The sequence below is a fragment of the Hydra viridissima genome, unplaced genomic scaffold (assembly GCF_058129835.1).
Source record: "Hydra viridissima isolate aposymbiotic clone 2 unplaced genomic scaffold, HvirCarnegie_v1 scaffold_5, whole genome shotgun sequence".
Classification (NCBI taxonomy): Eukaryota; Metazoa; Cnidaria; class Hydrozoa; order Anthoathecata; family Hydridae; genus Hydra; species Hydra viridissima.
This window is the reverse complement of record NW_028324304.1, coordinates 10,228,639-10,246,681: the sequence shown is the minus strand read 5'-3', so window position 1 is coordinate 10,246,681 and position 18,043 is coordinate 10,228,639. Positions and strand designations below refer to the sequence as shown.

General features: G+C 26.7%; 1 protein-coding gene across 2 annotated transcripts; it reads left to right on the top strand.

The window, feature by feature from the left end:
* Nucleotides 1-302: 302 nt before the first annotated feature.
* On the top strand, nt 303-17,778 carry LOC149888570 (toxin CrTX-A-like). 2 transcript variants are annotated; one of them, XM_090087658.1, is made up of 8 exons: nt 303-465; nt 758-926; nt 4,513-4,707; nt 5,015-5,229; nt 7,319-7,590; nt 8,617-8,870; nt 9,488-9,526; nt 12,713-12,832. In XM_090087658.1, the coding sequence occupies exons 1-7, from the start codon at nt 304-306 to the stop codon at nt 9,520-9,522; spliced, it is 1,302 nt and encodes a 433-aa protein (XP_089943784.1). In that variant the 5' UTR covers nt 303; the 3' UTR covers nt 9,523-9,526; nt 12,713-12,832. The 2 variants fall into 2 exon arrangements, with proteins under 2 accessions (XP_089943784.1, XP_089943785.1); XM_090087659.1 differs by lacking the exons at nt 303-465; nt 758-926; nt 4,513-4,707; nt 5,015-5,229; nt 7,319-7,590 and adding exons at nt 15,032-15,062; nt 15,171-15,275; nt 16,382-16,539; nt 17,484-17,778 and having other exon boundaries at nt 8,782-8,870; nt 12,713-12,831.
* Nucleotides 17,779-18,043: the final 265 nt, after the last annotated feature.

The following is an 18,043-nucleotide window of genomic DNA, read 5'->3' as shown; positions in this document are numbered from 1 at the left end:
TAAATCCAGTTTATAATACAACCAGAAAATATTTAAAATAAGATATACCCTTGTTTTTAAAAAACGTTTAACTTTATTGAACCTGTAAAATCCTTTCGAGGTTTACAAAGGAATAAATTTTATACTTTGTTTTTTAAGGAATGTTGTAGTATGGTTTAATTAATGAATTATTGAACTAAAACTTATGAAGATTTGGCATAAAAGTATTTGAGCTTTATAAAAAGCTTCTGGTAATGAGAGCTCACGTGTTACCTTATTTGTTTTAAACTAAATTAAATTTTATTGTTTCTATTTTCAGTAAAAATGAATTTACTTTTTATATTTGCTCTATTGATTGGGTATGGAAGTCATATTATAGTTACAACAAATGACGATCTTTCAGAATCTTATAAAGAGGCATTAAAAGACTTAAATAAATTAGAAGAATTATCTAAAAATATATTACAGCCGCAGCCATTAAAAGTGGTATGTTACTATTGCTTTTTTTGCAAGTTTGAAGTTATAACGCTATGAAGCGCAACAGAATATATATATATATATATATATATATATATATATACGTGTGTGTGTGTGTGTGTGTGTGTGTGTGTGTGTGTGTGTGTGTGTGTGTGTGTGTGTGTGTGTGTGTGTGTGTGTGTGTGTGTGTGTGTGTGTGTGTGTGTGTGTGTGTGTGTAGCAATAATACACAAAGAATTTTTAGTTATAATAAGAAAACTTTTATCGATAACAAGAAATGATAAACTATTGTTTAAATTAGGCAACATCCAAAACTGGTAATAAAGATTCATCTCTCACGTCTAAAACACAAGAGTTGAAATCAAAGCTCCAAGATGTGTATACTAAAGGCAATCAAATCTTTGGAGAAAAAAGTAAAGCACAAGAAGAAGAGAAAAAAAAGGAGAAAGACGAAACAAAAGAAAAGATTGGTAATTCAACTATATATATAACATATGATACACACACAAACACACACACACTAACACACACACACACTGTCGGTCAAAAGTTTCCCGACATTTAATAAGTAATCTTCAAAATTTAGAAAATTCATCAAAAATATTTGAAGTCTTAATGAGATATAAAGATATATAATCTACAGATTATTTGTTTTATAAATATGCAATATAATGCTTCAAATTATTATCGATAAGATTTTTTTACAAAAAAATTAATCTTGAATGCACCTTCTTTTTGTTTACTAATCAGATTTTGCATTTTTATCTTGTTGCATAGCAATGCATCCCAGGCCAATATGTTTTTCTGTATGAAATGCTTGGTAAACGAGAATTTTATGAAACCATTTTGCATTAAGAACTCCATTTGTAGATAGCGTTCTTGATGCAAAAGGGTATGGCAAAATGCAAAAACGTTCTTTTGTACAAACACAATTACAGCAAACACGAGGCTATCCTAGTTTTAACGACTAAACTTAGAGTTAGCAAATAACGTCACTTTTAATTTCAGTAATCAGATTTTAGTAATCAGATTTTTAGTAATCAATTATATATATATATATATATATATATATATATATATATATATATATATATATATATATAGTATTGTAGAAATTATGATAATTTCCAGTAAGAGTGCTCAATACAGCGTAGAATAAGTAGAGCGAATATATTACTATTATTACTATTATTATATTATTATATTATATTTTTATATTAAAATAAGTAAATGGTGATGTAATTTTTAAAACAATTATATATTTATATAGGACCATTCATAAAAAGCTTACTAATCAGTTCATAGCAAATTCCAACACAACAAAATAAAGCAAATGTCAAGTAAAATATTTTAATGCATAATAAAGCAATCTAATAACTAAACTAAATATGAAAGCGGACTGTAGCTGAGAGGGAAGTAGATTATATCTACTAGAGTCATTTATGATTTCTTTACAAATATTATTTTCGGGATGAAAGTAAGGTATTGATAAGGTTTTTCTTATATTAAGAAAAAAAAATTTATCCACTAGCATTTGATCATCAGCTAAAGGTAAGCGAGAGTTTCTCATTCAGTTTGAAGCCATACAATTAGTATTAAGCTAAGATAACCTATTTATGCATAGTTCGGAATCATTTTGAAGATGCCTAGGGGCAAGATGAACGGGGCAAAATGACTCTTTCGTCGTTTTGCCAAGGTATATGTTTTACTATAAACTTGTATTGCATGTAAATCTTGTGTAGTTTAGTCATTATTTAATCGCTTTATTATGCATTAAAATATTTTGTTTGATATTTGCTTTATTTTGTTGTGTTGGAATTTGTTATGAACTGATAAGTAGGCTTTTTTTGCATGGTCATATATAAATATATAAATAGTTGCTTTAAAAATTAAATCACCATTTATTTACTTATTTCATAAACTAGAATTTATGATATTGTGTTATTTAAGACGGTAATGGTATGATGGAATTTACTTTTTTTAAAGTCGCCATCTTGCCCCGCACAAGAGGCAAGATGACGGTTTGGGTTAACCTTGGTTAGTGAGTCTTTCTAAGCTATTTTCAATTTTTATAATTGTTTTATTTAATACATCAGTGATGCATAATAATTTTTTATCACTTCTTGATAAATTTTTACTTGTTAAAACAGTTATTGACTGAGATATAAGTGCTTTTCAAAACATTCGTAATCTTGCCCCATGTTCCCCTAAATATATATATATATATATATATTTATATATATATATATATATATATATATATATATATATATATATATATATATATATATATATATATATATATATATATATATATATATATATATATATATATATATATATTGTTTATAAAGAAAACATTATTTATTATATATACATTAGCGCATATACGTTAGCGCATAACTTCTCGAAAGGAAGAAAATTTTGCGAGAAGAAATATAAGAATAGAAAATGAGACAACATGAAATAAGTATAGCAAACGAGTAAACGTTACAGCCCCATAAAGCAAAAAAAAGTTATGAGAAAACTTGTACTTTTAATGTCCTTCAAAACTGAATTTTATATTCTTATTAGCGCGAAGAAAATGCTTTATTTCAAAGTTATCAATAGACGGTCGATTATGTTATCTATCTGGTACCGGCTGTACTATAGCAAAAAATAAAATGACTTAATCGTTGGTTGGTAAAGCAGAAAACAAATATCATGTGATGAATCAGATGTAAACAACTCTATCTAAATATCTACGATGAAGCAACTATAAACCATTTTTAAGAAAATAAAAACGTTTCTAATAATTCCGAGCAAATATCGTTTAAAGCTGCCTCAGAAAAATCCAAACTTTGCATGAATTGTATCGAGCACTCCAGCCTGCACGTCAAAGGTATAACGATCAACAAGAATACAACATGCCAGTGCTGCAGAATGTCTAAATAGCAAAACTGGATCCATCCAACGGCTTTCTTCATTTAAGTTAACGAAGGTTATGTTTCATGAAAATCTAAATCACAACCTTTTTAAGTCTGTTGGGTTCAACAAATATTCATATAAACCAATGCAGGGGTATGAAGTTGTCATTTTTTTCAATTTTTTATTGTTTTTTTTTCTTATATCAAAAAAAAAAATGATGTAAAAAAAAAGACCATTAAAAAAAGGAAAAAAAAAATTAAAAATGACAACTTTACAGCCTGCCTATAGAGAGATGACTACAGGGGCGATTTTACGGGGGGGGGGGGGGGTGTGTGGGGGGGTGTTACACCCCCCTAGCAATTGTAAAATCAAACTTAAAGTCGGTATTTTTTTGAAAAAAAGTTATAGTCGGTAAATTTCATGGATTATTTTTCAACATGACTTTTATAGAATTTAAAAACAACAAGTTTTTTGAGTATTTTTAAAATCTGCTAATATACGATAGTCGCGATATAATTACCTTTTACAGTGGCGATATCTATTTTTAGGATAGGATTTTTGAGTCGGTATTTTTAACATATTTCACCCCCCCTCGTATTTTTCCTAGAATCGCCCCTGGATGACTACCTTATTGCCTAAAATTTTCGCGGATCGAGCTTTCTGAGGAAATTAAACATATCTTTTTAATTTTTAGATCTATCCGCGAAATCCTACTTACCGAAAAACCTTTTCCCGCGAAAATATCTGACATTAAAGTAGTAACGACTCTCAGGACAGGAAAACGTAAATGTTAACAAGCTTACAAATTACAATTAGAAAATACTACTTTCACCAACTCTTCAACTTTTTGCGATTACCAACGAGATAAATGGATTATTTAGCTCTTGTTTCAGTCATTGATCACTTAGATTAAAAAGTTTTATTAAGTTCTAAACTACAAAGACTCAAAAACTCTCTCTCTCTCTCTCTCTCTCTCTCTCTCTCTCTCTCTCTCTCTCTCTCTCTCTCTCTCTCTCTCTCTCTCTCTCTATATATATATATATATATATATATATATATATATATATATATATATATATATATATATATATATATATATATATATATATATATAATATTAGTTTATATATAAAGAAAATCTTTTTGTAGCTTTGGCCAAAGGAGTAGGGAGTGGTCTAGTTACAGTGATAACTGGAATTAAAGATAAAGACTGGCTAAAAGTTGTCAGTGGTGGCTTAAATGTGGTTGCCTCAATACTGGTTTATACTGGTCCAGTAGGAGCTTTTATAGGATCCATTCTTTCTCTAATATCAACTGGTTTATGTGCATTTGGGTCAAAAAAAGGTTTGCTTTAATGTTTTTATGATTAGAACCATTCTCATATACAAATGTTATTTAAAAATGTAAATAAAATTTATGTAATCAAAAGAGTTTATTTGATGTCAAAACACTATGGTAATGTTCATGATGTTAAAGTTAAATGAAATGCTTATTAAGTTATCTTGCAATCAATATCACTCAGATATCTATGATTCTTAATGAACATTGGTTTTCTTTACATGATTTTTTTAAAAATCAATATTTAACATCTAATTCATTTATACTTGTTTATTTTAAGGTGAATAATTTTTAATTTTTTTATTCTTTAAAGTAAAATCACAAACAGAATTAGTATTGGATGGAGTAAATCAAGCTTTAGAAAAGTTCAAAGATGATAAAATAACAGCAGCCACACTATATTACCTGCGTGACCTTCAGTTAGCAGAAACCAAAATTGATGCAATATTAAAGTCTGCTGAAGTTTCAAACAATGAATTAATTAGTCTATTTAATGATATGGAGAAGTTGTTTTTGATCCAAGATAGGGTAAATGCTAGCACTTTACTATGTGATCTGAGATTTTTTTTTTTAATTAACTTTTTATTGCTCAATATCTTAATTATGTTTGGTGATTGTTGCTGATAGTTTAAGCCACTTCTAAACAAAAAAAAACTGTTAAGATTTTTTTTAATCACTTGGTGCAAACAGTCAAGTGCTGTACATTGCTGTTACATCAGGTTGTGATTGTTTACTTCATTTTGCATTTCTTAGAAGAAGAAATATGCAATCCTTTTACCTAATCTTTCCTTTGAAAGATTTTATGCACTCTCGCTATTCATATGGAATATATTACATGTTTTTTTAACAGCCAACAATCTATTCTGTTTTCCAACTTCATTATTATGTTGATGAAAAAACTGCTGCATCATGCCTGCTGCTCTCTCAGAATGATTATAAAATACAATTATATTTCATTGTATACTTCTGAAGCATTTTGTTAGATGACTGAGAAAGTCTCACATTTCACAATGAAGCTGAACATCAAGTAGGAAAATTAAAACTAATCCAGAGAGTGCAAGAATGGTGGGCTTAGGTGAGACTTCACGTCAAAAGATTTCATAGAATGTTTAAATGTAAAGACTTTTTCATTTTATTGAGAAAGTTAATCAAATTAAATTAAACAAAATTGAGTACCTTTTTACTTTTTAAAAAATTAACTATCTTTAAATGTTTTTGAGATATGTTCCTTCTTTCCTTTAATATTTTCCTTTTTTTTTTTTTTTTTGAAGAGGATGCTCCTCTTCTCTTTTTTAATGTTAGTAGATTTCTCAACAACAAGGTTCTGTTTTCTCTATCAGTTTGTGTTGATGCACAAGTTCTCAAGTTCAAGTTGCTTGAGGCAATCAGAGGTAAAGGTTAACTATGTAACCAGAGGGTCAACTTTGTAAAAAAGAAATTTAACGAAATTCAAGCTATTCAAAGGTGCAAATTTTTGAATGTCAAGTATTTGGAGCAGCCTTTTATATCTCTAAAATACATCTGGAGATTTTCTCAGTCAAACATTGTCAACAGAAAATAATTTAGTTTTTTTAGTTTTTTCCTAAATCGTCTTGAAGCACATAAAAAACTTATGTATATTACCCTATATGTTCTTTATACTCTTCTGCATATGCCACCTTAAGATTATGATATCTGCTCACAAATGATAGAAGCTCTATTGATGTGATATGGCATCTGTTCTGACTATAACTGATATGGTGAAATAGTTGCAGCCATCTCTGACAGATATATTCACATTACTTGTTGAAGACTTAGTAATCTCAAAAGCTTTTTAACTACTGACCTAGAGAAGTATGACACAGTTTTTCTTCTCAGGACTGCAACCAATTGCAGTAAGTTACCTTCCCATTGTAAGGTTTCTTTGATACTAGCTGATTTTTTGAATTAATTTTTTTTTCTGACTTTTTATGCACTACTTAATGACAATTCTAATGGTCCTTTATTTTTTTGTTCTAAATTATCAACTTATTGCAGCAGAAGTATGTACTAGATGTTAATTACTTCTTCCACTATAATCAAGCAGAAACAGGCAGCAACAGCTGCTTATTATAAAATTATATAAACAGCTTTCAGGCAACAGCAACATTTGCTTTTTCCTGCAATGCAACAAATTAATGGCTTTTTGAACTAGTATTCCTGTTTGGGATTGAGTGGTTAATATGGATGACAGCAATGCCTTTCTTAAAAAATTTCTTGTGCAAACTTCTTAAATAACCTAATTTTCAATTTTTAAACCTTCTGTTCCTTCTTTGCCAATTTTTGTCTTTACTACCAATTACTATTTTGTTTATAATTTATTGGTCAAAAAGAAAATACTGTCTCTTTACTTTATACCATAGTAAGATTTGATTCGTGAATTAGTGAACAAATGGTTAACCAATCAAATGCACTACAGTTTTAGCAGTCATATCAAGTTGAATATGTATCAACAAACTATTTTTATATTTTCAATTAATAGCATGGTAAGTTCTAGAAATTTCCAGAATCTTTTAGAACTTACCTAGTACACTGTAAGGAATGTCTTGATTAGAAATGAAATCTTTTTTTTTTAAACAAAATATTATGTCATTTTTAGGGTGGAAGTGCTTTGGTTGATCTAGAGTTGATTATCAAAGAAAGTTGTTCAATGGATAATTGTAATCGATGTCTTTTAAAAATTCAAGAATATCTAATGCTATCGGTACAAAGACAAATATTTGCTGTTCGAGTTATAGGATTGCATCCAAATTTGGAAAATGAAGGAAGTGGGATTAATCAAATTAATTATGAAATTTCATTGGAAAGGTTGGCTCAAATGAGAAAGATGGATAGAAAATGGCTGGATTATTTTCTAAAGCCAATGACGAGGTGAGTTTAAATGTATTTTTATTCATATTTTTTTCCTTAGTAAAATTGAAATGTTTGATGTTCAATTTATCGAATCATTTTACCAGTACTTTAACAAAAAGTTTTTAAATATTGCTTGTTTAGACTTGCTATAAAAAATATTATAAAGTTTTTGAATTGTGAAAAAGATAAATTTTTAACTCCAATTTAACTTATTCATTGAGTAAACATCAATTTTAAAGTGTTAAATTCCAATCTTTTATACTAAAATTAAGACAGCAAAATAAATACAACTTGTTAAATATAAAACATGAAAAAAAAAGTTAAAATCCAAATGACATTGTAGTTTGGTACAAGATAAAATATGAACAGACAAATAGATTTGAAACATCCTAAACATCCAACAGCTCTAATGCAACTTTGAGTCCTTTTGTAAGAATTTAAAGTTACCGTAAACCAATTAAATACAAACTTATGTAAAGCCATAATATTTACAAGTCGTTTCAACAAATATTATTTCATATTCTGCATTTAATAGACATAAAGAGTTGCGCTTTTGATTTACATCACATAAAGTTGTTTGTTTTGTTTTATTTAAATTTTAAAAGCGCTTGTGTTTTTTGAACTTTTCAAAATCATTTAAGAGTTATAAAATCTCAATAAAGTCTTAAAATTTCAGTTCTGATGCAGAATAAATTTTCAATAAAATCAGCTACTGAAAAATGTTTATTTGGTGATATCGAGCTTTCCTTGAAGTTGAAATGTAGTTAAAAAATGATCATGATTCTGATATTGTAATTTTATGTTTAAGAAACAAAAATAAGTTTCTCAAAAGCAACAACTTATTCACTAACAAAAAATGAACATTTATTATTATATTTGGTTTTAATGCTTAATTTTATTTGAAATGACAGATTAGATTTAAAGCTTTTAAACAATTAAGTAAAGTTATTAGTTAAAAAACTAATCTTTATTGAAAAGATAGATCTTTTCAAAACAAAAATCTTTTCAGTTTTTTTGAATTTGCAATTCCATTTTCTTTATTAGTAACATTGCTAAGACCTGTGTTGCAAATTACTATCAGTTTCCTGGAGACTACCCATTTATTGATGCCTACATGAAAATGGTTCTAGAAAACCAAAATGTAATTGATACTGGATTACATCTTATTGCTTGCAAAGAAGAGAATCTTAAAGGCCAACTGGCTATCATTTACACAAAAAGTTATAACTATGTTTCTCCTACGGATTCTGAGAAAATGTTTCCCTGGCTGAAAAATCTTAAGTCACTATTTATTCCCCGTAAGTTTTTTAAATGTCTTTTTTGTAAAAAATGACCAGTCTTTAAATTCATTTCAACATAATATGTTTTTATCAACTCAAAAATGTTTTTTGTTATTAAGGCTACAGTTTTCATTATCACTATTTTAATTATTAATTCTTCTCTTCTTCTTAGTAAATGTCTTATATTAGAGCTTCTTATATGAGCTAAAACTTCAAGTTGAATTGAAAAATATTGTTTAAAAAAGTTTGAAAAGAAGTTTGTTAGATTAACTAGTTGTTAGTTTCCAGTCAAAAAAACATTGCAATTTATGTGAAGCTGTAAAATTGAATAGTATTTAGCTGTAAAATCTCTCTACTTTTCCTGTAAATAAAATCTCTTAAGAAAGCCACTCAGGACATAAAAGTTATGTTTTGTTAATCCAGCCTAGTTTGGCATCATTTTTAACACTTGGTTTTAAATCCACCATCTTGTGATAAATTTTAAATATCCTTTTTTCTAAAATTCGATACTTAAGATTGTAAAATAGAGTTGGACCCTTATAATTGCAATAATTACTTGTTTTGTATAAGTAAAAAATAAAGTTTTTTTTACCATTCTAACATTTGTAATTGTTTGCCTTTTTATTATATTTTAGCAAAGTATCAAGTCAGTTTGCATACAAAACAGTGAAAGGGTAAATTTATTATTTTGAATAAATCCTATTTTTAAATCATGCCATATCACAATGGATCCAAACAGTTTTGAAAATAGAATCATAAATTATGCTTTAGAAATATCAGGACAGTCATTGAGGGAATATCTTACTAAATGAACTTCGTTATAGTTAATAAATGCTATTTGTTGGAAAGAAGTTAGTGATAATAATAAAGTTCATTCAATATTTGTAATTAAACAAAAATTTTAGATATTGATTAGTCTTGCGGACTGGGTTTAAATTACCATATTTGGACATTTTAGACCAATAAGTTATATTTCGAAAACGTTTTGAACTATGAAAACCTTTAGATGTTAGTTGGAAAAAAAGTTTATAAGATGTAAAAAAGAAAAAAAAATTTTAAAAAAGTTTGGTTCCTACTTTTTTTACTAGGGAATACACAAAAACACACAGAGTTATCGAGAACACATATACAGAGTTATCAAGAATTTAAAAAGAGAATTCTTTCTTTTTACATAGGATTACATAGATTTATTATCAAAACAAATTCTTTAGAAGAAAATCTTTAACCTCCTGATCCAGTTGTTTGTTTGGTTATTGTGTAACATAAAGTCTACAATTTGTAATGTGTACATGATAAAAAAGTTTTAAAAAACAACTTTTTCCATTGTGTATAACTGTGTGATACATTTGCTCTTTTGATTAAATTTAGTTTGTGGGCTTGTTTTAAGTTGTTTTTTTTTGTGGCAAAGTCTCCAGCTTTTGTCAGAAAAGCTCTTTCTTTGTGAACTAGCTATTCTATTATTAGAATTCCTTTACTCACACAATGTCCATCTGTTCCAGTACTTTATTTATTTTATTTATTAGACAGTAGCACCTATTCCATCCAAAGCATAAGTAACTGTAGGATACAGTTTTTTTAGTTGCTTTAAATAATTTGTTTTCTGTAAGAAGGGAATTTTATTTTTTATTCTCTGTTAAGTGCAAAAGGATGCATTAAAACTATAGAATTGTATTTGTCCATGGTATTTCTATTTTCCATATTGTTTGTAAAAAAGTAAATATTAACATGAGGAATACACTTAATTCTTTGCATTTTAATGGATTTTAAGAGGTAACCCAACATTAAACTACAAATATTGATAATTGATGATGAAATTGTGGCCTGCCTTACTGCATCTAAAAGATGAACAAAATCTAAGCAAATTAACAAGTTAAAGTTCTGAACATGTTTTGAACAAATTTTATTGGTTTATTAATTTATTTATAAAAATTGGTTGATTAATTGAAATTTATTCTAAAAGAATAAAAAACATGATATAATACATTAAAATCTTTATACAATTGAACATAAAAAAAACTTATTGGAACCAAAAGATCTTAAACAAAAAACTAGGGCAGAGTTTGCTTAATTAAATTTTAACTAAAATGTAGTAATTAATTTTACTAAAATATAATTGATTATATAAAATTTTTATTGCTTAATTAAGCAAGATAAATTAATTAGATCCAATTATTCAAATTAGTTTTCATATTTTTGCTTGAGTTTTTGATTAGAGCAAGCTTCACCATTTTTTGTTTCCGAATTTGTTTTTATTTATAATTGATAGTTTTCTACACTAAAATAGACTCAAAAAAAAAAACCATTTCCTATATTAGGTAATTTTTTAAATTCTTGTTCTTAGACATTTTAAAATTTTAGTTCCTAGCTTTGATGCTCTGAACAAAATGGTTTATTGACATGCAGATCCACTACTTCATAAATAATAATTGTTGATGTTTGTGAAAGAATCTATTCTGCTTCAAATATGTATCTTTAAGATAACATACCCAAGCTTTTTTGCATGCTCAAGCTCTTGTGGAATAAATGTTACCCCTAACGATGTACAAAGTTTGTCTTTTATGGCTATAATTTACTGAGTTTGACTTTAATGCAATTAGTATCTATAAGTTGATGGAATAAATCAACTTCAGTGATTGACTTTTTGTTTTTATAATTCTTTTTGTTTTGCTTTATTTCAACTTTTATTAAATATGAAAAAACAGTAAGATAAATTAAAATGTTATCAAATTTGGTAGTATTCTCTACTATAATGAAAATATTTAAATACTATTAAGACACTGTACTTACTTGTTAATTGGTAACTTAGTAAATTTTTGGTTCACCCAGAAGTTTGCTAAAAAAATTATTTAAAAATCTAAACTTAATGCTGATACAAAACTTTTTATGTATATTTAATTATTTTTTTTTAAATATGACATTAAAAAACCACAACATTATATACACTAATTTACAAAAAATCTTTAAAAATGTTAATTTCTGTCATAATAGCTGAAGCAGTATAACTTTTCCTTATTGTCTTGATATTTTTGGAAAATATACAGGTAAATTTACTAAACTAGCTGCTGGAATACAAAGTCGAGAGAGTATGATCTTAAGAAGTATCTAAAGAAAAGTATTATTTTGTTTGGAGTGAATATTCATTATCAATGTTGATAATTACTAGTAATATTCATTGTATCTAAGCTTGTTGTGAAGAAATTTGACTTTTTTTAGAAGTTAGTTTTAATTTTAAAAGTATTTTAGAAACACTTTTCTAATAATGGTTAGCAAAAATTTAAGAGTCAAAGAAGTTTAAAAGAAAAATAATTGAAAAAAAAATAGACAATCAGGAAACCAAATCCAAGAAGATACATTTCGTTTGATATACATGAAACCACACATCAGCTGTAGAAAATTTAATTTCACGCAAAGTAGTATATATATATATATATATATATATATATATTACTTATTTGCCTGAAATTAAGTAATATATATATATATATATATATATACTTAATTTCAGGCAAATAAGATATATATATATATATATATATATTCATTATATATATATTTACAATAAAAAAAAACACCTTAATTTCAGTCGAACAAATTAATTTATTTGACTAAAATAAAGGTGTTTTTTTATTATGAATGCATGAATAAATATATATATATATATATATATATATATATATATATATATATATATATATATATATATATATATATATATATATATATATATATATATTCATTTATTTATAATAAAAAAAAAAAACACCTTAATTTCAGTCAAATAAGTTAACCTCAGTTTGAAATTGTTTGAGTTTTTTTTTGCAATTGTAATTTGAATAAAGACTTGTTTATGTTTCTTTTAGTATACCTGTTTAAAGGTCCAACAGTTGTCAACCTCAAAGATGACTTTGTCTATTTCATTTTGATGCAAAGACTAGAACTTAATGGAGAATACATTCGAGGCTGTTTGGAGAAACAAATGGTAACAAATTTTAATTTGCTTTTTCCTTAATAAAATTTTTGCAAGAAATTTGTTAAATGTTATTCAGCTTTTAATTTTAATTCATTTTTTATATTTTTCTGTTGTTTAAAATTTTTAATTTGAAATTCCATAATGGAATTAAAGCTGGAAGGACTAGAAATTGCTCCAGACATAAATTCACTTAGATAAAATTTTAATTCACTTATAGTAAAAAACTGATCTAAAAGCTCAAAGCTTATCTGCAATTTTTGAAAATGTTGTCTCAGCCTTCAATAAAGTGTTTTTGACTAATTGTTCTGAAGGTTTATCACTAAGTTGTTTAGCAATGTGATATAAACAGATAAAGCTTAAGAAATAAATTAGATCTGATTGGTTAAGAATGGTAAAGACATTAGGAAACTTATTAAGAAGCTTTTTTGTTTTCAAACCTTTCTGATAACATATCTGCTATAAAATTTCAAATAAAATTAAATTTGTCAAATTTTTTTTTTTTTTTTTTGAATTCTCAAGGACATTTTTTATCAATTATTAAATTTTATTCTCCTCTTTTAATTGAGTATAAATGTTCTTATATTTTTTTTATTTTTATTGATTTTTAAAAAACCAACTTGAGTTGAAAAAATGTGTGTACAAATTTTATAATTTACATAGAGATCAAAAGAAAAGCTTTATTTGAAAGTTTTTTCAGGTAGAAAGATAAAATAGATCAATTGTTTATAAATATATAAAAAATTCTGAGCAAGAAAAAACAATTTGTTGAAAGAAAGGAAGTAGTTGTAAGCCTATCGTAAACAGACAGTATCAATTTTAAAAGATGTCCCAAAAGAAATATATTAAAAGATTCAAAAAGTCCATATTAGATTATAAAGGAAAAAAAGACTGGACAGAACATCTTTACAAGGTCTTTTAGCTTGTTGAAAATGTTGAAGACTGTATTGCAAATATCAAAACCATAATTTTGTAATGGACGATGAATCGTATTTTACTTAAGCTGATTCTACATTAACTGGCAATAACGGCTTCTATTCAAATGAGGTTTCAAAAATGCCAGACAAATTAAATTATTACAACAAAGCAAAGTATGAAAAAAAAAGGATTGGTATAGGTAGCTATTTCACCAAATAAATTGACACCCACTTTTATTATGCCCAGCGGTTTAGGCGTCAGTGAACATATTTATAAAGAAGATTGTTTAGTAAATATACTACCTTGATTTATTAAAAAAACATTACAGAAGTGGTAAATATATATTTTGCCCAGATTTAGCTTCTTGCTTTTCAAAAATGGTCCAAAATTGGCTTTACAAACAAAAAACATCATTTGTTTAAAAAAAAGGAAAATCGTGCCAACTTACCAGAGGCATGTCCGATCAAAGATTTTTGGTTCATGTTATGGAAGATGGCTGGAGTTCCAACAACATCAATCAGGTAAAAAAATAAAATTAACATGCCTAAAAAAAGTTGACATATTGAGCTTTCAAGACTCACCATCAAAAGAACTGATGTCATGAGAAGATATGGTGTGAAATATTAATTTTTTTTGTCTAAATTTAATAGTTTTTTATTATCCAAAATTTCATTAAATAAAGTTTACTTTTGGTAAAATAATTTTTGTTTTCTTTGAAATTTTATTGCACATATAAATTGGATTTTATAAATAGTTTAAATAAACTCTTCACTTCCTAAAAAGAATGTTTAACAAACTTTCTTTTTAGGAAGTGAAGAGTTTATTTAAACTATTTTAATTTTTATATATTTTGTTCAAAGAGCAGGTTCAGGATTTTTCTTGTGACCTGCATAAACTAAAATATTTGCTTAGCATAGGTTACAATTTAAAGAGCTGAAGAAAATTGATCAAAATTAAAAAGGTTTAAAATTCATATTAATTATTGACCTATTGTAAACTCTGATCTTTACCATTTCCTTAGGAGCAAGTAACAATATTCAACTTAATATAAGTCTTATAGTTGCTGTATGTGATGCAATTTCTGCTATTGAATTATTTGTAGTGCTTTGAGTAATTTTAATTTCTAACCAACCATTTTCATTTTTGTTAGAAAATGATTTTGAATATTTTGGAAGTTCAAATGTTTTTTGTTTAAATAACTAAAGTTTTCTTTAAAAACTTTTAAATATGTGTTTTTTATTTTTATTTTTTGATAGTGTTGCTTGAAATAGCTGATCAATCTTATTTACTATAGGGTGGTCTTTGTGTTCAAATTGATCCAAGAGGTTTATTTTATTTTTAATTTTTTTACATAGTATGCACATGAAAAATTGTATTTTTCAGAATTTTTTCTGTTCATGGATAATTATGGCTGTTTATTAAAATTTTTATAGCCAGTGATCAAAATTCTCAAAGTATAGCAAATCATTTTAAACCAAAGTCTTTGTACATTCCTCCTGGCATAACAGTATCAATAAATGATATGAAAGGAAACCAATGTAAGTTGCTTTTTGTAAGTAATTTATTATTTTTGTGCGATTAGGCCAACTATAATTTCATGTCCATATGATGCCTCAGTAAATTCAAATCTAATAGGAAAATGGTGTTTTAGTTAACATTTACTAATTTCTTCTAGCATTTTTTAATTAGTTTTAGCATATCATTCGTTGTGCATTTAGGAAATACTTTTAGCATAGTATTCTTTTACATGGTCTGGAGAGCTGGAATGTTTTCAGCCAGTGTTAAGGGTTATATTTCATCCTCCACACTATTGAGATTGTTTCACTGTATCTGGAAAACTAAATTAACACAGCTTTATATAATTGTACTTACAATTTTATTGCATAAACTATTATCAGTAAAAAACTCTCAATCAACTAATGTAAAATAATAAAAAAATGTTTTAGAATAATTATTTTAGCTTGTCAAGGTGATAGCAGGATGATTTTTTATCATCATATGCAAATGAAAATGTTTTTCTATTTTACTTTAAAAAATCTGAAACTATTTAGAAAAGAAATTGCATTAGGATATCATTTTGTATTATTTTAGTCTGTTTATTTTTCTAATTAAATTGTGCTCAAGTTAAAATGTTATCTTTTATTTTTTTTTGTTTTTATCAGTTTTTGTTTTTATCAGTTTTTTTGTTTTTATCAGTCCTTCAGATCCATGATTGAATAAACAGCTAGAAATACTTTTTGGTCTAAAGTTAAAAATGATTTAAAAATGAGACTCAAAGATAATCGTATGAATGAACTTGTAAAAGTTCTTGTAGAAAATCACTCAAGAAGCACATATCAGTTATACAAGGCATTAAAATCTTTAACCAAACTGTTTTGGTTAAAGATTTTAATGCCTTGTATAATTGATATATGTTTCTTGAGTGTGCCCCTCTAACTGCATCAAATTGTAATAAGTTTTAAAAAGTTTTAACCTCCTAATTATTAATAAGTTTTTACTTTTCTTTTCACGATTGGTATAAAAATTTGAAAACTGAATTAATTTGCATTGAGATTTGATTTTGTATTCAGTCAATTATGTTAATGAAATTCTGCCCCATAATTAGATAACACATGTCCTTAATTGATTTTTACATTTCTTTTAGATTTTAACATAAGAGGACCTCTTATATTGGGAGATATTTGTACTCCGGATGCTGAAATTTCTGGGCTAACTTTTACTAAATCAGAATTTCCTAAAGATGTCATCAAAATATGTAGCAAAAACAATTTTGAAGGCTGGTGTGACTATATTGATGTTCAAGTAAGAAATTTTGAATATGAACTTTATTGTTTTCAATTGACCGATCAATCATAATTGTATTCTTTTTTTTTTGGGGGTACATACAATATGGAAATAATAAAAAATTGGTTTGCTGAATGATTGAGCAAAAACTTATCTCAGCTCGTTAGGTAAATTATCATAATTACCATCATAGAATAAGATTGAAAAAGCTTGAAACATGGACTTAAAATCACTGGTGAATGAGTTTCCTCATAATTCATCATGAAGAAAAAGATTAAGAAAAGCTGAATTTAGGCTTCACACATTTTATTGAAAAAGTTAACTTTTCTTTAAAATCTTTCTGATTGGTTTTTTAAAAATCTAAAATACAGTGCTCAATATTTTGATGAACGCTGGAATTTGATTTTAAAAAGTTCAGTAAATGTTGTAAAATAATGCTCATTGTTCACATTTAATTCGTTGTTTTCGTTTAAGTGTAGTATGCAGACAGTTGACCCAGAAACCTGACCCCAGACCCAGAGCGGGGATGGGGTCTGAATTTGTTATTAAGCACTTTTTTTTATGCTGACACGGCTGAGTTTCTAATTGAAGGTGGTTTAGAAAATCACGAATATTAGCATTTCATTAAAAACGTTGGAGAACAGAAAATTTGATTGATGTAATAAAAGTAATTGTTTCCTACTCACTCGATCGATGTTTATGAAACAGGACGTCTTACCTGTTTCTGTAAATGTATCATTTTGAGTGAAAATCGATTGAAACAAGAACAATATTTTAGGGATGATTAAAGGAAAAATAAATCGACAATGGGTGTGGATGTGATGTTCTATAATTACGTTTTTTTCCTAGAAATGTTTTAATAAAGATTATAAAAGAATTATTACAAAATGAGTGAATTCAACATTTTACTGACGGGTATTTTTCAGTAATTTTGTAACAGCTTTTTTTACTTAAATACTTAGGTGAACAAAGCAAATAGAATTCATGGATGTGAGTGGAAGAATATTGGATCCTATAATATCCCAGAGTCTATGGTATTGGAAACAAATGTTGATGTGTTATGGGGCTTCAAGCAAGCAGTGGAAGATCGCTATGGCCCGGAAATATCAGTTATAGATACGAAATTGAATAATATCGTAGATATTTCAGTTAGAAAGTCACCTTGAAAAAGCAAAATATTTTACTGGCTAAAATGTTAATAATTTTAATCTAGACAGTTTTTTTGTAAATTACATTAAATTTATTTGTCATTTTTCATTTGTGTGTGGTATTTCCTGAGCTGCTTCTTGTTTCTAACTCGTAAAAGTTTTATGCTAAGATTTCCATTTTCGTCAATCAGTGATTTTTATCAGGTTTTTAATGATTTTGAACGGTTTGAAATGCAAAGATTGCAACATTGGATAAAAGCTTAGAAAATCAATATTTGCTTCAGTTTATAAATATTTTTGTGTTTCTTTTACAGCGATCAAGCGATTTTTTTTTACCAAAACGAAATTTTTGACGCGCGACTAAAAATCATGCC

What these genes read in the sequence shown, in the direction of transcription:
- LOC149888570 (XM_090087658.1), top strand. Translation starts at nt 304, where the DNA reads ATGAATTTACTTTTTATATTTGCTCTATTGATTGGGTATGGAAGTCAT. An exon ending in TGCATTTGGGTCAAAAAAAG is followed by an intron (nt 4,708 to 5,014) that starts GTTTGCTTTAAT and finishes TATTCTTTAAAG; the next exon opens with TAAAATCACAAACAGAATTA. An exon ending in TTTCTAAAGCCAATGACGAG is followed by an intron (nt 7,591 to 8,616) that starts GTGAGTTTAAAT and finishes TTTCTTTATTAG; the next exon opens with TAACATTGCTAAGACCTGTG.